We start from the raw sequence: 25,981 nt of genomic DNA, 5'->3' as shown, positions 1-25,981 counted from the left end.
AATGTGATGCCATTTCTAATCTGTTATAGTTATAATATCGTGCTCATTAGGATGTAGTAATGTGGGCAGCACTTGACTGGAACATTGTGAAGCACAGTTGGTGAAATATGTTCTTTTTTGGAGAAACAGAACCAGATATTCTTGTTTACTTGTGGAACCCTACACTGTGTACATGTACTACTGTGACTGTTTATCCTACTAATGCAGCATCCAGTCTGCACTTCAACACGAAACATCTAAGGGATTTGTGAAAAATGACCACCTTTACTCACAATTCAGGCCATTCTCATGAAAGTGAAGCAGGAGTGCAAACCTCCCCGGGATTTTAGTGATTACAGTCCTGTCTATATGTGCTTGTTCACAAAGTGTATTTGCTTCCTGTATCTGACTTTTTGGACCTTTTTTCCAAGCCTGACAACGACGACGACGACGACGACGACGACGACGACGACGACGACGACGACGACGACGACGACGACGACGACAACAACAACAACAACAACAACAACAACAACAACAACAACAACAACAACAACAACAACAACCACCACCACCACCACCACCACCACCACCACCACCACCACCACCACCACCATCTGACAGAACAATCATGTTGTATTTCACAACAGTGTTTCACTTACTAAGTGAAGTACTAAGTACCATACCAGAACCAGAATCAGAATCAGAACCAGATGACACTGTCATGGAATCATAATGACACTGAGACTATAAAATGCCACACACAGTGAAACACGCTGTCTCCACGGGTGTCAGAAGCTTCTCTCTGTATTTCAGCTGTAATGTGTGAGCATGCACTGCTGGCTTTCTTGTTAAGTGTACTGACATATGAACTGAATAACACCCCGACAACAGCACAAGGAATTTCACATATTTTCCTGTGTGTAACTTCAACTGACTACAGCAATATCACTCCACCTAGTGTGCAACAAATCAAGCCATTACAAGCTGTAACTTCCAAACATCCTGAACCCAACGAAACACAGGCTCAACAGGATTCACACAGACATACAAAACCTTAAAGCCAACGTACAACAAATACCTATGGAATGAAACCACTGAACGGAATATTACAGCCACTGAAAAGAACTACAAACTAGCTATTACCAATAAGTAGTTCAATTATAAAGGAACAAGATTTCAGTTTGAAGTTTGGAGGTCTGTAGTGATGGACTCTGCAGAAAGTCGGTGACCTCTGCGCACTATGCCCCTCAGCATCCGCTGACCGCTCTGTCATTTTACGTGGCCGACCACTTCGTGGCTGAGCTGCTGTCGTTCCCAATCGCTTCCACTTTGTTATAATCCCACTGACAGTGGACTGTGGAATATTTAGTAGTGAGGAAATTTCACGACTGGACTTGCTGCACAGGTGGCGTCCGATCACGGTACCACGCTGGAATTCACTGAGCTCCTGAGAGTGACCCATTCTTTCACTAATGTCTGTAGAAGCAGTCTGCAGGCCTAGGGGCTCGGCTTTATACACCTGTGGCCATGGAAGTGACTGGAACACCTGGATTCAGTGATCTGGATGGGTGAGTGAATACTTTTGGAAATAGAGTGTAAATCCATTAATGAAATACATGTAATATAATTCATATATAAAGCTTGATCAAGATTTGCGTTTGCCAACTATCAGAAAGCTATCAGGATCTCGCGCTTTAAAGAGATGGTTCTTGAAGTGTTCTTTAGTTAAAAACTTATTTAGTATAGAACCATGAACACTCAATCTTTTGCATGTTCATTGTTCTTTGCGTGGTGAAATGGTTCTTCAGTTTAATGGAGAATGTGCTGCTTATGGTTCTATGCAGCTCCAATAAGGGCTCTTCTTTTGTTACAAGCTTGACATTGTAACAATACTATATACATTATAATCTATCGAACCATACAGCACACAGCCCGACCCTCTCAGCCTATAGAACACAGCCCGACCCTCTCAGCCTATAGAACACAGCCCGACCCTCTCAGCCTGTAATGGAGTAATGCAGGGACCAACTCAATGCTGATGGGACGGACTGTTCAAGACAGGGTTGGAGGTCATGGAGCAACCACATTGCAGGAGACCCCTGTATCCAGCACAAGTCGGGCAGCGTGGGCAGAAGGACGACTGCTGGATGGGGGCATGTCGTCCTGGTCTTTCTCCTGTGTGGATGCGCTGGTGTATTAGGAAAGAAGACAAGTGAGTTAAGCTCTTTCCACACTCAGGGCAGCAATACGGGTTCTCTCCCGTGTGAACATGGCGATGTATTTTGAGATAACCTTATTGATTAAAACTCTTTCCGCACTCCAAGCAGCTATAAAGCTTCTCACCTGTGCGAACGACCAGGTGTCTTTGGAGATGACTCTGTACAGCTCTTCCCACACTCTGAGCAGTGGGGACTTTTCTGGTGTGGAGAGAACCAGGGGATGTTCTCTTTGTACTGGAGTCTGTTCTGGATGCCATTTGACTCCTCCTGATGTCAGCAGCCTGACTTGCTTTCAGAAGTGTTGTTGGAAATCTGATGCAAAGTAAAGTGTGCAGGTGCAGAAGAAGACTTGCAAGGGGACAATGTTCATCTCATTAAAATATTAAAAAACTGATGTAGAAATAAATTGTTTACTGCACATTTTACATGAATCTCTAAATGAGAGACAATCATCTACGTTGACAGAAGGAAATCCAGTTTATTGACAGTTTATCAGTTATTGACTACACAGCTTTAAAAGTAATTAATTAACCAAACTACTTAAGAGTAAAAATACAATGTTCATAAAAATGACATGACACAGCATGTAATTCACAACTTACTTCCGCTTGTCGTTTGAAGCCCATCTTAAAAACAGGTCTTGAAGCTGACTAAGTTTTAAAACCTTAGATATCAGTAACGCTACAATGTGTGAATCAATTACATCACTTACAAATATTCTGAATAAACACAGCAATATACAGAATGAGTTCAATTACTCTCAGAACTTCTCAGAGACAAACAGTCCACTACTGTCCTTGTCAGATTTATTGAAGGAGTGTGTCCAGCAGGTTTTCTGATCAACACACAGACAAAAACTGAAAAAAGGAGAAAAATAAGAGAAGAATCTTGAGAAAAAGGCAGATTTAAGATGATAAACCATGAAGGAGACACAGCACCTTAATGAGACTTAACTGTTCAAGATGTTCTGAGACAACAGGACTAGTCCATTTTAAGAAGGTATGAGGTCAAGAAAAAGAATTTTAGCTCAGAAGCTTTTTGGAAAATACTGGACGCCCATATCAGGTTTTAGAGTCAGTTTTATTACTCAAGAAACTTTCCAAATAGACACACGTGGTGAGGAATGAGCTCATGCTTGCGTATCTACTGGATTAATCCACTGGACGTGTTACTGGCTGCTCTGCTGTCTCTCTAAATCAGCTCAGACTAGTTCACAGCGGCCCGTGAGCTCACCAAGTCCGGTCATATGAATGTTTGAGCTTGACCATCCAGATCCCTTCACACAGCTGAGGCAGCTTCACTGCGAACGTCTAGCATCTCTTACAGCTCAGTTGGTGGAAGACTGGTTTCTTATGCAGCTCCTAACCTCTGGAACATCATTCCTGAATCTAGATTAAAAAACTGTTTAGGCTAGAACTAAACACTCATTTTCTCCACTGTGGAGTTATTTTCATTTAGGGTGTAGCGTTTTTATTTGTCCAACGTTTAACTGATATTCCCGTGTAAAGCACTGTGATTTTGTGCTGTTCCATGTTTTATTCCTAGAAACACTTTTACATGAATAAATAGGAACATGTCAAAGTAAAAAAAAAGATCTCTGCAAAGTGAAAGTAAAACACATCGTACCTGACTGCTTAAGACTTCACCCCCTCAACACGACTCTTAAATCATCACAGGTGCAGCTGAGCTCGCCTGTGTGCAATCATGGGGTTGCAAGCAATTGCAATATAAACACACCTGCATTTAGATGGTCCAGCTCCCAGTGAGGCAGTATCATGGCATATCCTACACCATGTCCTCATGAGCACTCCACACACATCTGTGGCAAGAAGAGCATAAACCAGGGGATACAAGAGACTAGTAAGTGTGGCCATATAACCTCTCAAATAAAGGCCGAACCTTAGTGGCTGAGATTAGAGAGGCAACTACTGATGCGTTGGTGCTTCACTAGTCACGGTGAATAAACACTGTTAAATAAAACTCATCACCTCTCAGCTACAGTTTCCCAGTGGGCATGTGGAAGACTCTGAACTTGGGTGGAAGAAGGTTTGATGGTCTGAAGGCACCAAAATCGATCTTTCATACACTCCACCCCTAATGGGAAGCAGGGTGGAGGCAGCATCATTCTGTGGGAATGGTTCTCTGCAGCAGGCCCTGGAAGGCTTGTGAGCGTAGAAAGAATGCAGCAAAATACAGTGAGAACCTGGAGCAAAACCAAGAAACTTGGGCCTTAGGAGAGGATTTGTCTTCCTACACGACGATGACCCCAAGCAGGCAGTCAAACCTACACAGAAATGGCTCACAAACAATATGAATGTCCTGGAGTGACCGAGTCAGTGTCTAGATCTCAACCCAATAGGGAGAATGTGGCATGACTTTAAAAAGGCTGCTCAGGCTCGATTTGAGCAGAGGAGTGAGGGGAAACTGCAGGGTGTAAATCTGACAGGGAGTCTCTGTTTCCACATACTCAAGGCTGTGAATGCTGCTAAAGGTGCATCTACTAAATAATGACTGGATGTGGGTGAAAACCTGTTTAGTCAGATACTTTGTATTTTATATTTTATTGATAATGAAATATATAATGAAATTGTGGATTTCTTTGAAGAAGTATTTACACTTTGTCAGGAAAAGGTCTGTTTCTAAAACCATTACGATTCTATGACAAAGCTGAAAAGTTTCTTAGGCACAGAATATATTTATATAAAGACTTATTATTATTATTGTTATTATTATTGAAATATATTATATTCCAAGCCCTAGATAAGTTGGCAAGGAACGACATATGTTAACCATGGGTGAACCTTGACTATTAGAGCTTGGTCTTCAGTCTGGGCTGTAAATATATACATACACTTCTACAATGATGCTAATTTCTGCTGGTGTCCCCACAGGATTTCTAATTAGTATGTTAGTGTTAAACTTGGCTAATGCAGGTGCACAAAAGACATGAACACATATTCGAGCTTACAGTGGCTGATTTAGTGATAAGTCCTGGCAAACCTGGCAAATCGCTCATGTTCACAGTCAGGGAAGTATCTGGAACTTCTATCATCTAGCATACTGTCTTCCTCTTTCTCTAAAGCTAATCCAGCTCATCAAAGGCGATTACAGATGCTAATGAGGTGGAGCAGGTGTGGCATATTGTAGCTGTAATTACACTTCGCAGGAAGGTCGATCTGCACGACCAGGGTTGGTGACCACTGCGGTACACAGTATGCTATTTCAGACAAAGCCAATAAAACAGAAGTATTACTACAATACTTTCAGTATTCAATTACAACAATCATGATGAGTCTATCATAAAATAATTGCAGGCATGTTTTTTTTTTTAGTTCCCAGAAATAATTAGGCCTTCTCTGAAGGCTTAGAAGGCTCTGAGGATTCCCCTCTAATGTGAACCTAGAAGTCTTGATTTCTGACGAAGTTACAGGTTGTCAGTTTCCTCCTCCTTCTTAATGCACTTGTGTGCTTTAAAAGAATTGGGATGCCTGAAGCTCTTTCCACACACTGAGCAGTGATACGGTTTCTCTCCGGTGTGAATAAGCTGATGCTGCTGGAGATGACTTCTCTGATTAAAGCCCTTTCCGCAGTCCGGACAGTCGTACGGTTTCTCTCCCGTGTGAGTGCGCCGGTGCAGTCGCAGGTGACTGTGTTGATTGAAGCTCTTGCCGCACTGTGAGCAGTAATACGGCCTCTCTCCGGTGTGAAGGCGCTGATGAGTTTCAAAATGACTCTTCAGAGTAAAACTCTTTCCACATTCTGGACAGAGATACGGCTTCTCTCCCGTGTGGATGCGCTGGTGCTGCTGGAGATGGCTTAGTTGATTAAAACTCTTTCCACATACCGAGCAGTGATACGGTTTCTCTCCCGTGTGAATAAGCTGGTGTCTGTGGAGATGAGACTGGGCAGTAAAGCTCTTCCCGCACTCTGAGCAGAGATACGGCTTCTCTCCGGTGTGAATGCGCTGGTGCAGATCCAGGGTACTCTGTCGAGTAAAACTCTTATCACACTCTGAGCAGTGATACAGTTTGACTCCTGTGTGAATGTGCTGATGTCTCTGGAGATGACTGTGGACATGAAAGCTCTTCCCACACTCTAGGCACTGATAGGGTCTCTCTCCTGTGTGGATGCGCCGATGTACCTGGAGACTGCTCTGCACATTAAAACTCCTCCCGCAGTCCGGGCACTGGAAAGGTTTCTCTCCTGTGTGGACACGTTGATGGGTTTGGAGGCCGCATCTGTCTCTAAAACTCTTTCCACAGTCCATGCAGTGGTGGGTTTTCTCCTTGCTTGTATTCTTCTGCGTTTGTCTGTAAAATATGTTCGCGTAGAGAATATCAGAGGACTCAGCACTGGAGCTACTTTTGGAGGTCATGTTTCTCCTAATGTGTTTGTGGAGGTAAATTTAAAGCGTGTAGGGAAGTGGACAAAAGGACCAGATGATGTTGTTCATTTCTGGAAGAGAAACAGAAGAAGAAAAATTATAAAGACAATGTAGAAATGCAACAAAAGCTTAAGAGGTGTTGTGGATATGCCTAAAGTTATAGCAAGAATTTTGCAAGAATAAAAGTTCTTGTTGGGTCACATTCTGGCCTCACACCAAATTTGAAGAAATTTGTGAAAAAGACAGGTGAAATTCTTTGAGCATAAATGGGTTTAGATGCAGGGTGTAAACATTTATCCATCTCACTGTTCACATATGAAGAGATGACTCAAGATGGATGTTAATACCAGGTATAAAATGGACTTGAGCTCTTCAAGCCATTCTTTAAGAAGCCAGTGTGACTGCTTAAACACTGTGCTCTTTTTATTAGTTAGTAATGAGTACAATATCTGTCGACTGAGAACGTGTCGCTTCTGGTACTACTGGATTTGAGGGCAGCTTTCGACACTACTGACCAAAATGGATCTGTTAGAAAACATGTTTGTTTGAGACAGACAGTTTTCACCTGAAATAACTCTTACTTAACAGATTGCTGCAAATATGCTCATGTAAATGAAGGGTTTTCAGAACTAGAGCATGCAATATGGTGTTCCATAGGGCTCTATTTTAGGGCCCTTATTGTTCTCTATTTATTACAAGCCCTTGGCCACATAATTCAGAAACACAATATTGGCTATTTTTGCTAATGAGACAGATATACATCTCAACCAGATGTGTATCTCTCAGATTCAGTGACACTGTTGCTTGGGAAGAGTCATTTTACTGCTGATATGCATGGGTACCATTCAAAGATTACAAACTAATTGTGTTGCCACAGACCAAACAAAAGCTGCAGTATAACTTTAACCAATTGTGTGCATGACAATGCCAATACATGGTACCTGCTAAGAAACTGACCGCTTCTCTTGTCCACATACTTCATTTGGCCATTAATGATTATTTTTCTGACAACTAATAAGGTAGAAAAAAAAACAGTAGAGCCACTTAAAAATGCTTTTAAAAACTAGGAGTAGCGATTTTTATTCAACATTTCACTCACTGCACTAAATCCAAATTAAACATGACTAATTATGCTCTTATTGTAATGGACCATACAGTTGGTCAGTGATCTAGAAGTACTAACGATATCCACAATAAACTCCAGCCTATATTGCCCAGCCCTACTTTGCTTGATGACGCCTCTACAGGGTTCAATGGTAACCACTGCCAGAATGCCCAGCCCAGGTCGAGTAACATATTTATTTGGTACAGCGCCGTTGAAGATCACTTGCCCAGTTGAGCGCGCTGACTGTTAATTAATGGGTACTTTTTAGAGATGTGCAGAGTAATTTTGATATCCAAGTATCCGTAAGAGTTGATGGACAGACATCTGGTCAGAAAAAACTGAACAATGAAAAGGGGAAAAAAACTAACTCTGGCCAGAACTTTCATACAACTGAAAGCACTGAGTTTTATTATGTTTTATTATGGAATGATAGCAGAGTGCAACTGGTCGTTTATCATACTGACTAAATATTGGAGGCTGCCTCTTCAGAGGCCCTAATGAGCTAATGCTAATGGTGTCAGATGCTGATGTAGACCCTACAGTCTTTTCTCCTCAGTGGACGGCATGTAAACATGCTGCTGTCAGAGAAATATAGACTCACTGTCTCGGAAACATCAGCTGGAATCATTAATGAAAACTATGCTGGGAAAATGCCTTCATGGTCTTAAGTGCGCTCACGCTGAAGTCAATGACCTGACATTATTATTATATTAATAAACAATGTTGTTTGACCTAAAATAAGGGGTTCATATCTGAAAATGGAAAGGGGTGGAGTCTAGGAGGGATACAGAAACACCTTCACACTGAAATCTTATCTGTTCAGCCACCATGACGACTTCAGTTAGGACTGAACTCGGATGGTGGAAGATCAGTTTCTTATAGAGCTTCTAAACTCTGGAACAGCATTCCAGAGATCGTTAGGAATATGTCCATTTTAAACATGGATTAATAGCTTGGGCTGCTGTGCTGTGTTGGGACTCTCGCTCAGTGTGTTGAGAGCTGACATTCCTGTGTGTTTATACTCATTTCTGCTTGGGGAGCAATGAAGTGCACTGTTTCTACTACCAGGTCTTCAGATTCCTAAACCACTCTTACCCCCAACCACCCCTCCCCCATTTAAACCGCCCAATCATCCACAATTCAAAAATCTTCAAAGCTGTCAATCACTCACCAAAGACAATGACCATCGGCTGTGTCTCCTTTAAATCTACCAGTCATCGACCAACAACTCCCACCAAACATTACCGGCTCTCCACATTCACACCTGTAGCTGCAGTTCATTTACACATTAGATCATATCAGTGTAACCTGCACCTACAGGGTTAAGGTGGAACCTGATTCAGTTCCACCTTAAATGTTCCTTCCTTTTTAAAAATCATGTACTTGGGCACCATCACTGAACAGAAGTCAGGATCAAGCAACACTTGAACTGAGCAAAGCAAGACGGTTCAAAAACAGTTATACGGTAGAGTCTATAGCCCACCAGCATCAAATGATACTACAACATCCATCAGCCAGATTGTTCGCTGTTTATTATGATTAATCAAACATGTTGAAGTTCAGTAAATGTCAGTTGTGCCACGTCTATCTCAGAATTGCGCAACAATAAAAAAAATCTCAGTTTAGTGACGTGTTTTCATGGCCAGTTTAGAAGGTTTACAGAATGACTCCATTAATAACTCAGTGCTCTAATTTCTATTGTGGGTGAAATAACTTTAAAAGGTGAACATAAAGTTTGTTTAGCATTGATGCAAGTTATATTAATGTTATGTGTTAGATGTACAGCAGTTCACGTCTTGTAGGAATCAGGTAAACCAATGAAGTCAAACTAACTGACATTTCTCTTTTAATATTTTAGTTAGTTATTAAATATTAGTTTAATATTTATTTAATTTCAATATCCTACTGACTCACTATGTCTGACACTTCCTTCAGTCTTTAAGAGAACAGACACTGTAAAATTTAGGGGATTTAGATAACGTTACCTGTATGACATGATTTTAAAGCACAATATCACAACCACTGTTAAGGAACTGCTGTTATCTTCTGGATTTATGGTCAAAGGTTTTGTGTGAAACGCTGGTAAACAAGAACGTTCCTGAATTCTGCTGGGATCTATGGATGGCTTTACATGGTTGAAACGCTGGGAGATGCCTGCAACATAATTCTGATGCAGCTCGAGACACAAAGCAATTCAAAATCATGCGTTCAACACATTCAGACACTCCATCACAGCCAAATTAGCAGCTCCTACTTTCTGATACTGTATATTCTCACTATAAAGTAATCTGAGGTATCATTTACATGTTTGCGGCTTTTTTAAGATCTTCAGATTTTTTCCAGCTGTCGTTGCCATTTCTGTTTTGCTTATCTATCGAGGATTCTTTGCTGTAGATTCTGTTTTAATCTGCTGAGTAAAATTAATGTTCCACTCATCTGGTCATCGAAGCACAACAAGCTCTTTGAGGAGCATCTCAGTCTCCGCTTCTGTAAACGTTTTGTTTTTATTTGATTTCTATAAAATTAAGGGGTGTCAAAAGAAAGAATTATAGCTACATATCACACACACACACATTTTATATATATAACAAACATATGCATTATATATATATATATATATATATGTACATGTATGTTATGTACAGTTTGTTTGCTTTGGGCTGGTCAAACTCATCCACAGGCAACTCAGGAACTCCGTCACTTCCCTTCAAAACTCATCAAGACGACGTGGTGGTAATATCGACTACAACTAAAGTCTAACTAATGACTTAATAACTAATGATTAATCTTACATTTCTGTTCCAAAACAATAATTATGCCACTGATCAACATTAGCACTCTTAAAAAAAGGTTCTTCAAGGGTTCTTTAGCAAAGACAATGGTTCTAAAGAACTTTTGCAAGCTTAAATGGTTCTTTGCATGGTGAACTTATTCTTAAGATTGATGGAGAATGTGTATGGCTCTATATAGAACCTTTCTGAAAATGGTTCCATGTAGCATCAAAAAAGGTTCTTCTGTTGCTCTATTGCAAGACTGACATCATAAAAAGGCAGAACTCTGTTTTGGTGCTATACAGAATCATAACCAACACATTCCCATCAACCTGAAGAGAACCATGCAGAGAACACTCAAAGGTTCTCACAGTGCCTAAGGTTCTATACAGAACCACTGCCTTTACTAAAGATCCCTTGAAGAACCAACTTTTAAAGAGTATTTCATGCACATCACCTGTTACAACAACCCTTCAGCCTGTCTCACATCAGCAGCAGGTTCAGTCATAATGAAACATCACAGCTCCTGTTGGCTTCTCGTCTCAGACACGAGATTCAGAAAGCTGCCGTCTCCCTGAGGCTTAAGGGCGTCTGGACAGACAAACAAACGAGGACAAACTGAAAAACGGTCTTCTCATGAAGATAAACAGAAGCCCGTCGCGCTAACGGCCTTTTCACGCGCGACGGGCTTCGGGAGCCTTTCTGAAAGGGGCTCTGCCTGAGAGCTGTAGCGAATTGGCCGTTCCACCTTAAAAGCAGGCACTACAAAGTAACTGCTGCCCCATTTAAGGTGGAACGGAAAATGTGAACAACGGGCTAACTTCAGCCTCGCCATGATGCAGCATCTACTCAAACCAGACCTCCAGCGAGACCCCGCGACGCTCACGGGTAGCGGCTCAGAGCGTTTCTATAAGAATCAATCAGACAGAAACAACCAGCAGCCTGTATCTCCACCAGAGAGCCAGAGAGCCAGAGATCTGCAGCCCCTCTGCCCCACAGCTCTGAGGACGCGTTCTCCTCCAAGTTCTCCTGCTCTAGGCCCTGAGCTGGTCTCCATATTCTCACCCTGCTGGTCAGAGAGTGAACATCTCCCCAAGCTTCAGTGAGCTGGAGCAGTAAAGCCAGTGTAGAGAGCTGTTAATCAGGTTCTACCTCGATGAGAGCAGCTCCTGTTCGGCTCCTCCAACAACACTGTAGCAGCGCGGAGGCGTGGGCTGAGTTCGCCGGAGTTCCTGCACAGAGCAGTAGCGCCCCCTACCGGAACGCCTGCCTATTCACTTCTGTAGGAAAACAGTGGGGGACGGAGCGAGAGAGCCTGATGGAAGCTGCCCATGTCAGGTGTCCTAGCACAGGACGGGGTGTTACCGCAGTCAATTCTCTTTCTGTGCTCATTAAAATGGTGAGAAAGTTGAGATACTGGCCGTTTTATCACCTCCTGAGAAATGAAGCGTTTGAGAGTGTCAGTGTTTTGATGAATGTAAGACTGAAACAGTACAAGAAGAAAATGGCTTTCATATGAAAACTCACCTTCCATGAATATGTTCCATTACCTTTTAACATGATAACGTAACCACTGATGTACATTTGGCTGACGCTCTAATCCAGATCACTTTACACAGGGAGGTGAAGGTGGTGTTGGGAGTCTTGCCCAAGGACTCTTATTGGTTTAGTGTAGGGTGTTTCCCCAGGTGGGGGATTGAACTCAAGTCTACAGCGTAGAAGCTAGAGGTGTTACCCACTACACTAACCAACCACAACCAATTGTAAAAAATAAATGTACTTTTGATATCTTTCAAATCTCTGGGAAAAGTGAAGAAATCTGTACTTTAACCTATAATTTCACATTTAAATGACCACAAAACACATAAAATGTCTATATGCACCTTTAATATGTTGACCTTGGGTTGGCCCAGCTCACTGGCACCGAGCTTTTCTACGAAATATACTCATTAAAACCCAACGGCATCGTTACAGAGTTATCTAATCCAGTTCCCAGCAATTTGATGTAGAACATATGTTCCCTAATCTATTTAACAAAAAGGTCATTTTAGCTTGTGTCCCACATTTTATGCATGACCCTGTTACCCAAACCTGTGACCTGTTCCCCTCATAAAACACAGAAATCGCTGCGTCGCCTTTTCTGCAGAAAGACCATCAGACAGTTGGTGGTGGGAGATGATTTTAATGAAGCACCGGATGTGGTTGATGAGAATCTTAAACCCTGATATTTCTGTGAGCACATGGTTGAAGTCAGACCTCTCTCAGAGATCCACACTGGCTTGAGGCTTGTGCTCATGCCTGATCTAAGGTCTGATTTATGGAGTTACAGCAGAGCCGCCTCACGGCTGAACTCCCCTCCCGTCCAGCTTGTCAGGTAGATAATCACATGTCCTTCATCTTCATCTTTCTTTTTTAGGTTCCACCACATCGATTCAGCCTCTTCAGGGGTTCTACTGTCACTTTCATCCCACCAAAAAACACGCCTCCTCAGGTATGAGTGGCTAGGAATGCATGAGAGTGGTCTGTTGACTGGTCAGTTGAGTGGTCATTCAAATGGCCATAGCAACAGGATCTAAACCAGTTTCCACTCTTCTTTCTTTTAACCACTGAACTCTGTACTGCACTTTCTACACCACATTCACATCAAACCACGTCTGGACACTTATCTCCAGAAACGTTTCTTCATCCTCAACTTCAGATCAGCCAATCAGTGATGGGCATGAAATGCTGAAAGGTTAAAGATATGCTGCAACATTTATGAAGGAAATAATTATTTTGATGTATTTACTATTTTGCTGCGCTCACGATGTTTTTCAGTAATGTAATAATCTAAAAATCAGTTTTCTCAGAAAAATGTCTCTCTTGAAAAAAGAGGCTTAAAGAAGAGACAAAAATCAGACAGCAGTAAAATTCACTGGACATTTCTTCATTAACGAGTTTCAGCGTCAGCCCCGTGTTTTTATATAAATGATGCTGTTATTACTGAACTATCTTTGGAGATGGTTGATGATGGGTCTTGCTGGTACCCGTGACTCGCCTCAGTGACATCGTAAATTTGGGTTTATAATCTGAGGTTAATAAATATTCTGAGGATTATGCGAATGCTGTCCAAACTGAGACAAAACTCCAAATTATTGTTTTATACTAAACCCATATGTCACCCGCTGTGACATCACTACTGGGACCTGTTTTTAAAATAGGTATAAAGGTATAATATTTAAAAATGATTCAATTCAAATAAATCAAACCCAGAAATCTAATAAAAATGATATATAAACTTTCTGTGGTTTTCTGTCACTGTGAGCTTTAAAGTTGGAGCAGCAGCTGCGACGGCAGCAGTGGAATAACTCCTAAACCTAAAAACGAGTTCTTTCTTGCAACTAGTTAAAAAGTTAAAAAGCCTAGCAAGCCAAAAACATGCGGTTTCTCTAATGACACGAATTTAAACTGCTATGAACACAATTAAAACATTCCAAATTTTTAGGATTCTTCAGTAACACAGGAAAAGGTAAAAAGATGAAATATATTTATTCATGAATCCATTGTGACAGACATGAATAAATAAGAGTTTTGCATTAAATGTAAAAGTCAACGCTCATGTAAGGCCTGATCATCCAATTCAATCCAAAATCAAACAAAGAAAAAAACAAGCAAATACAATTAAATTCCTGCAACTATACCAAATTTCAAAGCTGTGCTCTAAATATTTTTATGAATTTTATGAAGTTTGCCCCATCATGGGTGGATTATGTCAGGCTAAGTGGGGCGGGACTGGACAGTAATTGGCTGCTTATAAAAGCGAACAGGCAACAAATGAGCTGCAAGTGAGCTGCTGAGGAAAACAGTGACACAGGCAGCAAAACACAAAGTTACATGCAGTAAATAACTTCGCACGAAGTCCGACTGACTGATTTCCAGCACCAATCTTTTGGCCTCTGTCTCTGTTTTGGCTTTAATTTACTGTCAGCTGACCTATAGACATCTAATAATTAGCTAATGATAACAGACTGCTGACTCAGCTAAGCCAGGTCTTGCAGGTGGGAGTGGGCAAGACTGACACTAAGGTTTGAGATTAGTGGTCAAATTGGGAGATGGTGGGCACTAATAATCAGGCCCGTGCAGACCCTTACCTCACCGTTCTCCCTCTATTTGCAGCTAAAATTTTGGGTGTCATTTTTATGCAACATCACACCCCAGCCGTTATCTGGGCATAAATGGCTATTTAGATAAGTAGACTAAACACTACTCTGTATCTGCAAACTACCAAAAACATTGCTGTTGAACATCACATATTGGTCTGCTTGGCGAAATGTACTCCTGAGAGACCCGAGAGGACTAAAAATATTCTTAAGGAATTTGCTCCTTTTGTTGAGGGATATGGAATATCCTTCCCTGAAAAAGACGTCGTCTGGATGGCAGCAGATGTTGTCAAAACATGTTTATATCATTCAGCTTTAATGGAGCCTTCACATGAGCACTAACACCCCCCTAAACAATCATGAATACTGGCTTTAGAACTGAGCACTGATAACAAGCTGAGTGGTCTTCAGCCCGGAGGACACAGTGTCCATGATTTCCATAAAGAATTTCAAATGTTGGTTCGTCGGACAACCGGACACTTTTCCACTTCCCCTCAGTCTATTGTAAATGAGCTCAGGCCCAGAGAAGGTGGCAGCGTTTCTGGATCCTGTTTATATTTGGGTTCTTCTTTGTGTTTTAGAGTTTAACAGCGTTTGTGGATGCAGTGATGAACTGTGTTCACAGACAGTGGTTTTCAGAAGTGTTTCTGAGCCCATGCAGTGATTTCCACTACAGAACCATGTCTGTTTTTAATGCAGCGCTGCCTGAGGGCCCAAAGATCACGGCCAGCAGATACTGGTGTTCAGCCTCGTCCCTCACAGACAGAGATTTCTCCAGATTCTCTGAGTCTTTAATGATATTCTGCACCGTAGACGATGGAAAGCAGAAGCTCTTTGCTGTTTTATGTTGAGGAACGTTCTTCTTGAATTGTTGCTCTATTTGATGGTCCAGTCTTTCACAGAGTGGTGACCCCTCCTCCTCTTTACTTCTGAAAGACTCCGCCTCTCTGAGATGCTCTTTATACCCAGTCATGTTACTGACCTGCTGCCAATCAAACACCAGGTGTTTTATTAGCATTACACAACTTTACCAGCCTTTTGTTCCCCGTCCAAACTTTTTTGGAACGTGTTTTGGGCATCAAATTCGAAATGGGCAAATATTTTTCAAAAAACAACAAAACTTTCTCAGTTTCAACATTTCATATGTCATGTCTGTAGTATTTTCAATTAAATATACGATTCAATGATTTGAACATCATTGCATTTTGTTTTTATTTATATTTTGCACATCATTTATATTTTAAACATCTGTCAAGAGATTCATCTTTAAAGAAAATCTGCCGATACGATCATGATGCTGCTATTATCGTGCATCCCTCATTCACGTTCCACCAGATACCACAACACACGGGAATGTAATAAAGCTTTTGAGGATTTAGAATCCAAATCATTCACTTCCAAGCTCTGAGGATGAAGCTGTAAGTTCTCCTGTCCAGTGAAGTCTGGATTAAAGCTGCTCCTGAGCTGGTCTCCATATTCTCACCCTGCTGGTCAGAGAGTGAACATCTCCCCAAGCTTCAGTGAGCTGGAGCAGTAAAAGCCAGTGTAGAGAGCTGTTAATCAGGTTCTACCTCGATGAGAGCAGCTCCTGTTCGGCTCCTCCAACAACACTGTAGCAGCGCGGACGCGCGGAGCTTCTGCTTCTCCGCTTTACTGGGCTTGGAGAAGATCACAGATACAGTTAGCGCCCCCACCTGGACTGCAGAGGAACCACACTGATACAGTTAGCGCCCCCACCTGGACTGCAGAGGAACCACACTGATACAGTTAGCGCCCCCACCTGGACTGCAGAGGAACCACACTGATACAGTTAGCGCCCCCACCTGGACTGCAGAGGAACCACACTGATACAGCTAGCGCCCCCACCTGGACTGCAGAACCTCATTGGAACCACGTCATCACAGAGCCTGAAGGAGTTTTTAATCCCACCTGTATTCAGACAAACCCCGCCTCCTACACTACGATTGGCCAGCAGTTGAGACGTTGTTGACATGACCATGGCAACCAAAGAACACAGAAGAGCTGGAGCCGGACCGCAGACATCTCTGACCAGCTGGAGCACAAACACTGATTTAACCCTGAGAGAAAACCTGGCCTTTCACTCATTACAGCATCTACAGGCAGGAGGTCCAGCTTATTCAGTCGGACTGATGAACTGATTTAAGTGTAAAATGTAGGTGGTTATAAATCAACAAACTTAGGAAAAGAGGATCTTATTACAGCAAGTCTGCACATAATCAGAGATTTCACTGCGAATCCGGACACACGGCCCCACTGAAGGGTCTGATACTCAAGTCTCCGGCGCTGACAGCTGAACTGTACCCACACAGTAAAGCACACACACTTCAATAAACTCGAACATGCCAGTTAAAAAGTACAGTAAACACACAAGTATCAACGTTTATTGGAGAGAATTTCCTCCTGAGGCCAGGAAATATTTACCAGCTTTACCACAAGACAGAAACCGTACGCTTATAAAGCTCATGGGACAGTCTTGAAAAATCTGTAACACTTCACTTTGTACTTTTATAACAAATCACCGTGGCGACCCAAGTTACTGGTGGGCTTAAACTGGTTCAAAGTGACTGTTCATTCTACCTAAAACATGAAACACCTCACAGAAAGAACATTTCACACAGATATTAGATATTAAAACTCTTCATTTTCCAGCTGATTTTTTTCAGTAAAAACAAAGGCAACATAAAGCTGCACCATCGGCGGCTGACCCTGCCTTCCAGCAGCACCTACGCACCTCGGACACGTCAAAGAGCCGTGTGTTACAGCAGAACACAGATCTGCATTTTACCCATCGCCTTTACTCTCTCTGTGGCGGAACAAGCGTTGCAGCAAAGCCGTAACACCACTGAAAGCCACAGGCCGGCAGAGTGCTGAGCAAAAGCCAGAGCCCTTTATTTATTTCATTCCCAGTCCAAACAGCCTTTAAGTACCAGTTTCAGCTTTTCAGGAGACATCTGTGAGAAGATTAGAGGAGGAGAAGATTAAAGGCTACGGAGAAAATGGAGCTCCTAACAACTACCCGCAGTGCCGGGGAGACCCCAAAACTGCCCCATCAGATAAACAGCACTTAAAGCTTTGATCTCTGAGAGAGAGGAGAAGATCAAGCTGCTTCAGATCTGAAAACATCCACAGGTGTTTCTGTCCAGCCTTCCACTGTGAGAAGACCACTCAGCGCTGTGGGTCTGAAAGGACGTGTAGCTGATCAAGAAGAACCTCACAGAGAAAAGGAGACAGACACATCAAACAAAGAAGCTGGACGATGGGCTGACCGCCCCAGAGTCCAGACCTCAGCACCACTGAATGGGTTTGATCATCAACCAGCTTCTCAGACTGAACTTTGGAGGCATGTCTGCAGGTTCTCTGAGGAGCTGAAAGTGAGGCTCCTCAGAAAAACAGAAGCTAGAATAAAGGGAGGGAGACTCTGACTGACCACAGCTGATACAGTAACTGAAGCTTCTGGATTACTTTTGCTTTCCTGCAAAATAAACACGACATTAATGAGCTTTATGGACTGGAAATGAATTAAACGAAGGGTGGAGGCTTTTGCTGCATGTCGAGTTAAATAAGTCCCGTGGTGTTTAGAAATGGACATATTGCGCTTGTTCTATTATATTTGAGTGACACCGCTGATATTTTACCACTTACAACTGTCAGTATTTTTAGTTATTTTCATCAAACACTAAAGGGAGATCTCATTAACCATGCATTAAATAAAGAGATAAATATTGGACCTAAATACCGATTATATTTCAGTTTTACAGTTACACGTCAGAATGTCACTAACTGTAAGACATTTTTAAGATTTAATCAAACCCAAAAACTATTTTTACATCAAATTTATACTTTCGCATCAATAAACACAAAAATATGAAAAATACTAAATTAAAATAACAAATAAAAATTCAAGAATGAACATTTTTGTTGATTAATTTAGAAACAGAACAAACGATGCATATTCATCAGATTTCTGTCATTTATTCTTACAGAGGCGATTTTCACGACTTCGAAGATGAACACCACGACAACAGAGAGTGACTGAAACTGAAACCAAGACCTTTTAGCAAACAAAAACATGTGCAACCCCCGGCGACCGTTACGGTAATGAAGATTATAATGTGACTTAGTGTTCTGGAAATGTCAGTTATTTAGCAAGAAACACTAAAAGAAATCTGCAGAGAAGATTTTTGGTCAAAAGGCCTCTGAAATGGACTTTTAGGCCTGAAACAGATTCAACCCACTTTCGCAAATGCAAAGGACAGCACTCGCAAACACTCGCCAACGCACGGCAGACACTCGGCCCTTCTGTACAAACTCAGTTAAAACGGCTAAAACGCTCAGTACTGAAGGGGGCGCTAGAGGACAAATCGGAGAGGATCTGCTGTAATTACGAGGGTGAGCTGCTTTACCTCTTCTGCTGAAAAGGAAAGGCCATAATGGACCGTATTTGTTTATTTGAGCCGTCTTCGCGTGAGATGACGTAATTTTTTACGTAACTACGTGTGAAACCCCGTCTGTGTTCCTTGCGTGAAGTGCGCTTCGGGCCCTGTGAAGTTGTTTTAAGTACATGCAGAAAAGCGTATTATATGAAATGTAGGAATGCTACGTAAAGAGAATTTAGCTAAACGAACACAAATAAAGCATTTCATGCTTTCACAAAGATATAAATAAACCTGCAAACCAAACGCGTTAAAAATATTACTCTTAGTGCTGCTTTACACCCAATAAATACCTCAGCTATGTCTTTAGGAAACTGCTGCAGAAACTTTGAACATCCAGAACTACAAACTAGAACTGCTATAAACTTTTTCACTCGATTTTTTTATGTAAATATATGACGGAACCCACCAAGTCCTACTTGATTTGGCAAGGAACGACTACTATTAAGCTATCCTGATTTTCCTGAAAATCCTGTTTTTTTGGCAGTGACAGGTCGAGAACCTCCTCCTCGTCCTCCTGCTCCCTTCTAATGCACTTGTGGTCCTTTAAAGTACCCGAATGCCTGAAGCTCCTCCCACAGTCTCCGCAGAAGTACGGTTTCTCTCCGGTGTGAAGGCGCTGATGAGTGGTGAGGTGACTCTTCAGAGTGAAGCTCCTTCCACACTCCGTACAGTGATAGGGCTTCTCTCCGGTGTGGATGGGCAGGTGTTTTTTCAGAGCGCTCCTCAGAGCGAAGCTCTTCCCACAGTGCGGACAATCGTACGGCTTCTCTCCGGTGTGAATGCGCCGGTGCAGTCTCAGATTGCTCTGCTGATTAAAACATTTCCCGCAGTCTAAGCACTGAAACGGCTTCTCCCCGGTGTGAATGTGCTGGTGCTGCTCCAGAGTGGTCTGCCGAGTGAAGCTCTTCCCACACTCGAAGCAGTAATACAGTTTCACTCCCGTGTGGACGAGCTGATGTCTGAGCAGATGGTTCTTCTGGTTAAAGCTCTTCCCGCACTCTGAGCACTGGTACGGCTTCTCTCCTGTGTGAATGCGCAGGTGGGTTTTGAGGTTGCTGGTATCTCCAAAGCTCTTCCCGCACTCCAGGCAGAAGTGAATCTTCTCCCTCTGTAACGGTCTGTAAGATGGTAAGGTGTCTGGGAAAAGAACAGAGGAGCTACTCGTGGAGGCTAAGTTGAAATACTCAAGTGGGATCTGTCTTTGCAAGAAATCGGACACATTAATTGATAGAGAATCATCTGACGTGTCTGTGGAGGTAAACGTAAAGTCTGTAGGAAAATGGACGATAGGAGCCGGAGAAGTCGCTTGAAACTTGCTTGAAGACATTGTTCACCCTGAAAGAGAAAAAAAAGAAAAATATTTTAATACACAAAATGTGAAGATGAGAAAAGATGTAAGGGACTGTGCTTCATGTTGTAAAACACTTCAGCTGCAGATTTATTCCACGGTAACTTGTTCGGGGCCGGATGTGTCAGGACGTGGATTTACACCTTCGCAGCACTGCTGTCTGATATGCTTGTACCAGTAAATCATATATTAAGCTGCCATGTCTCTCTTCTGATGTCACGCATGGTAGGTTTGGGCAGTGTGACCGTAATACGGTAAAAACCACGGTGCGAAAAATTACGACGAAATTTTAAAATGACAGTATCTTGAAATGATGACGTCCTGACTGAATAAATAAATAAACACATTCCACCAACTTGTATCTTAAAGCTCACTGAGTGCGTTTATATGCAATTAATAATCCGCTCATAATCAGATTTCTGCAGATTATTAAGTGGTCGTGTAAACACACACTCCGATGTCTTAGATCAGATTAAGGTCTATACATCTGATCAGTAAATCTGATGAAGAGGCTGATCTGAGTCAGTAGTGGGGTTTTCAGTGTAAACTCTCACTGATTTCTTTCGTTTCTCTCAGTCTGAGCATGAGTGAAAACAGCGGGCAGCGTTTAACGCAGCGTTTTCAGATGAAGTGACACAAGGTTTAAAGAAGCCGCTCATGACGTTTGAGCTTTACGTTCACGTCGCGTCTTATTCCGAGGGATTACTGGCTGGTAGTAACGCAGAAATCTGACTGCTGTCTGACTGATGTAGACCTGGAGTTTCCCCATGATCTCATCACTCAGGAGCACGAAAGCACCCTGAACCAGTTACTGACAGTCAGGTTTTCTGCAGGTTTAAGAATGTAATCACATTCACGGATTGTGGTGTGAAACTTCACTGATAGGTGGCGCTAACAGAGAAAGAGGAAACCAGAAGCCAGAAACCAACGGAGCCAGAAAAATCTCAGAAAAACTGCCGTCATCTGAACTGTGTCAACAGAGCACCAGTTCTCAGCACTGTGGTGGGAGGTGCTGCTTGGGTTTATAGCTGCTGGCTAAGCTCACGTTAAGGTAGCCCATCAGGCTTCAGAGCCAAACGCCTCAGAACAGGTTTAATTTTGCCTTTCCGGCCCTTCAGCGCCTCCCAGACTCACTCTCAGATTTTAATTATTACGTTTAATCATCTAAGCTTGTGTCAGTGTTTAGACTCTTGTGTCCCCAGCAGCTCAGCTTCTACCTTCTTGTTCCACTTTTATACATAAATAACGTCCACACCCTGGTGAAACGCCAGAGAGGCATGAAACCGATACCAAGCCTGCCATAATTCCATAACGGCACAGTTAAAGATGTTACAACAGCAGGTTCAACGTGTAAAAACATGTTATGTGACCCTTATTAGTCCCACAGAGGTAATTTCACCTCCGTGTTTAACCCGTCCGTGCAGTGAAACACCACATACACACTACTGAGCACACACACACCAGGGGGCAGCGAGCACACTTGCCCGGAGCGGTGGGCAGCCCTATCCACAGCACCGGGGAGCAGGTGGGGGTTAGGTGTCTTGCTCAAGGACGCCTCAGTCATGGACTGTCGGCTCTGGGGGTCAAACCAGTGACTAGACTTTCCACTGTGGAAAAATGTTGGCAGAACGCAAGAGGAACCAAATCATTAGAAAAGGGGAGAAGAACCAGGTCATCAGAGCAGACTTGGAAGAAGTGAAGGTAAAAAAGGAAGAGTAAAGCCAGCAACATGACGGACGGAGACGATCAGAGGAACCATGAAGATGAAGCCAAAGACAAAAACAGAAAACGAGAGAAACGCTGTCCATTTGGTCATCAGGATCAACGTGATGCATGCAATAAAGCTACACTCTTTAAAAACACGGTTCTTCAAGCGCTCTTTAGTAAAGGGAATGGTTCTATATGGGACCCCACACTCAACTCTCAAAAGCCCTCTGCATGATTAAATGGTTCTTTGCGTGGTGAAAAGGTTCTTCGGATTGATGAAGAATTTGCTGTAAATGGTTCTGTATAGCACCAAAGACGGTTCTGCTATTGTTTACAAGCTTGACATCGTAACAACAGCAGAACCGTTTTTTCTATTCACGCTTTCCATCAATCTGAAGAAGCACTTACCATGCGAAGAACCCATTAAGCATGAAATGGCTTTATATAGAATCGTGGTTCTAAATAGAACCATTTCTTTCACATGAGAACCCCTGAAGAACCTTTTTTTAAGAGTACATGGTCAAATAAAGATTAGTTCACTTGTATTCATTCATTTATATTTCAGTCACACCTTCAACACTGGCAAGTCAATGAATGTGTGAGGAGGAACATGGAACCGTGGGTGAATGTACTGGTGCCTGGCTACAGCTGGAGTGATCTTCACACTGGCGTTCAGCTGCTGTGAGGTCTGCATACCTGCGACGCGCGACTCGGTGCCCATAGTAACCAGGCGTCTGGGACTGTTACTGCTGGCTTCGCAACTCAGAAGTGTTTGTTTCACCTGAGCAAGCTAAACGAGGTTGTGATGGTGTCCATCACGCGGGACTGCAGCCACTAATACGTCAAATACGTGGGCGTTTCTCAACTGTCGCTCTCCGTCCGTGCGTCTATCCGTCCATCCATCTATCTGTGTATTGGAATAGGAAATCCAGGAGCACAGCTTCCAGGACAGTTTCTAGCACCAGCCCTTCCGACTCTCTAAGGACCCCCGCTACCCTCCCCCTCTCTCAGAGCCGCGACATTCCTGGCCGACTGTCAGACCATCAGGCCGCTGGCGAGCGTTAATGATCGACTGTGAAAGAACAAAGAGCAGGAACAGCAAACACAGCCGCCTGACGCCACACACCTGTGAGCACCTGGAAACACAGAGCGCCGACTCTACCCGAGTCAAACGTCCATCTCAGCTCCACATGGACTAAACACACTGCAGCCGCTCAGCTCTTCCCAAAACCAGCAAGAAAGGAAAAGGCAGTGACGGCGTTTTAACCGACGTGGCCATCTGAACATGTGAATTTGTAAACGAACCATATCTGAACATCATTCTCCTCCAGAAAACATCCCACACTGTTCTGAATAAACGCAGACGACTGCGATGAAGAACAAGCGTGAAATACGCCGGGAGACTCGACACATCTTCATTTTTTACACAGCTGATTAACACGAACAGTGTTACTTCACCGTTTACAGAGCTGAGCAGCCTTTTATCCACGTCTGAGTCTCGTACGACGTTTAAACGCTGTATTTACATCTTTACTATGTTCACACAACGGTCACTGAACGGCCACTAACCTGGCGTTAGGACCAAGCTGAGAGAACCGCGGCCAGTTTAGTCCGAAATATTCCAGCCCGGGTTCGACTGGGTCACTGTTTCCTTTATCTACCTTTTCTTCGCCGCGCTTGACGCCGAATATCCGCCCCTTCGCCGCGCTTGACGCCGAATATCCGCCCCTTCGCCGCGCTTGACGCCGAATATCCGCCCCTTCGCCGCGCTTGACGCCGAATATCCGCCCCTTCGCCGCGCTTGACGCCGAATATCCGCCCCTTCGCCGCGCTTGACGCCGAATATCCGCCCCTTCGCCGCGCTTGACGCCGAATATCCGCCCCTTCGCCGCGCTTAACGCCGAATATCCGCCCCTTCGCCGCGCTTGACGCCGAATATCCGCCCCTTCCCTATAAACCGTTTAAGACTACATGACAGCTATAAGGTCGACCCCACGGCGCGAACACGCCTTGCTTTAACAGTAATACGGCGTCAGATCCGACTCAGATCTCTGGGATTAATATTACTAATAACACTAATATTAATCCCCTTTAAAGCCCTGCTTCCGGGTGTTCAGCGGGCAGAGCAGCTGTGAACAATACCAGGGTTTCAGGTCTAAACCCGAGGCTCCTCAAACCGCCCAAGACCTCAGAGAGACGTTCAGAGGACGTCCCGTGGTCCGAGGCTCACCTCGCCCGTCGGTTATTAGCGGTTATTAATCGTTTAATAACGTCCACACCGCATTTCCGCGCTTAGCGCAGAGCAGCCGACGGTTTCAGGGCGTTTCCGCCGCTAAAAACGCCCAAAACACCAACCGACCAACGCTGGAACCGCACTTACGGCTCTAGGTCGCCTTCGCCCGGCTTGAGAACCTTTAACATACCCGAGATTCGCGATTTAACGCGGTTTATTCGGCGATTTCAGGGCGTTTCACTCGGATATTAGCCGCTTAGCCTGGCTGCTAAAGCTGGCCAGCTCTACAGCCGATATGAGGCGATAAACCGCGCCGTTCAGCGCCGATAAAGTCTAAACTCACACGGAATTTAGAGAAGAAACGAACTAAATTCATAAATTTTAATGTGTCACATCTGAAAATACGATGTTAGCACGCATGCTAACGCGGCTAGCGTTAGCTTCCTAGCTTAGCGAGTTGTTTACACAGTAATGACTACAAATATCGATCATATCGATCTTAGATCGGATCCACTGGCTCTTATCGGTGATCTAATAGTGTTCGGTGACTTTGTTTTCATCTAATAGTGAATAATCTGTCTATTCGCCAGCTTCTTCGAGGAATTTTCCCGTTCCACCTTAAATGGTGCACCATTTAATGTGGAACGGGAAAATTCGAAAAGCAAGCCAATTTTAGCCTCGCAAGGAGCAGGGGGGATTAACATTCCTTTCATTAGACCCACCTGCTTCCCAAATCGGGAAAACGTCAGTAAAACCCGGTCTGATCCTGAAAAACATCCGACTTAAACACATTCACAGATGCGGTCACTGACAGTCCAGAGTCTCCCAAGCTTCAGTGGGCTGGAGCAGTAAAAGCCAGTGTAGAGAGCTGTTAATCAGGTTCTACCTCGATGAGAGCAGCTCCTGTTCCGCTCTTGTTCGGCTCCTGTTCCGCTCCTGTTCGGCTCCTGCGGCGGCGTGGACCTGCTGACCAGAGCGGAGCTTCTGCTCCTCCGCTTTACTGGCCCTTCTCATTTATCTATTCCACAACCCACCCGCATTCGGGCAGCCCCCGCCCCCTGTGCTGATTGGCCAGCCGAGAAGTCGTTCGCGTCGCCATAGCAACCGTGGCAGCGGGTTTGCTGGAGACCACATAGCAACCATAGCAGAGGGTTTGTTGGAGATCGCCATAACAACCGCAGCAGGTTTGTTGGAGAGCAGGATAGTAGCCATAGCAACAGGTTTGTTGGAGACCAAAATATGAAAGTAATGATGCTGCCGTCTGAAAAGGTGATCAGGGCTACTGGAAGATCTCACACCACACACACAGACACGGTTCTCCAAGGGTTCTTCAGTAAAGACAGTGGTTCTTTATACAGCCATGAACACATAAAGAACCAAGTGCATGGTGAAATTGTTTACATATTAAAGGAGAGTGTGTTTATGGTTCTACACAGAACCAGAAAGGGTTCTGCTATTGTTACAAGTAATAACTATATATAACTATGCTATATAGATGAGGTGATTTAGGCCGTTAAAACATCCCCCTGTAGGTTTAATAACGATAGTGTTACCTGACGAGGTGATTTAGGGTGTTAAAACACCCCCCCTGTAGGTTAAATAACGATAGTGTTACCCTACGAGGTGATTTAGGCCG

At 43.5% G+C, this 25,981-nt stretch overlaps 1 protein-coding gene across 1 annotated transcript; it reads right to left on the bottom strand.

Annotated features, from left to right (window-relative positions):
* Positions 1–2,655: 2,655 nt before the first annotated feature.
* Positions 2,656–25,366, bottom strand: LOC108412112 (zinc finger protein 665-like). The gene is made up of 3 exons (XM_037539101.1): positions 25,232–25,366; positions 19,474–20,392; positions 2,656–6,604 (listed from the first exon to the last, which is right to left on the bottom strand). Exons 2-3 carry the CDS (start codon positions 20,382–20,384, stop codon positions 5,626–5,628), a joined length of 1,890 nt encoding a protein of 629 aa, XP_037394998.1. The 5' UTR covers positions 20,385–20,392; positions 25,232–25,366; the 3' UTR covers positions 2,656–5,625.
* Positions 25,367–25,981: the final 615 nt, after the last annotated feature.

This window comes from Pygocentrus nattereri, chromosome 6 (genome assembly GCF_015220715.1).
Source record: "Pygocentrus nattereri isolate fPygNat1 chromosome 6, fPygNat1.pri, whole genome shotgun sequence".
Classification (NCBI taxonomy): domain Eukaryota; kingdom Metazoa; phylum Chordata; class Actinopteri; order Characiformes; family Serrasalmidae; genus Pygocentrus; species Pygocentrus nattereri.
This window is presented reverse-complemented; position numbering and strand designations above follow the sequence as displayed.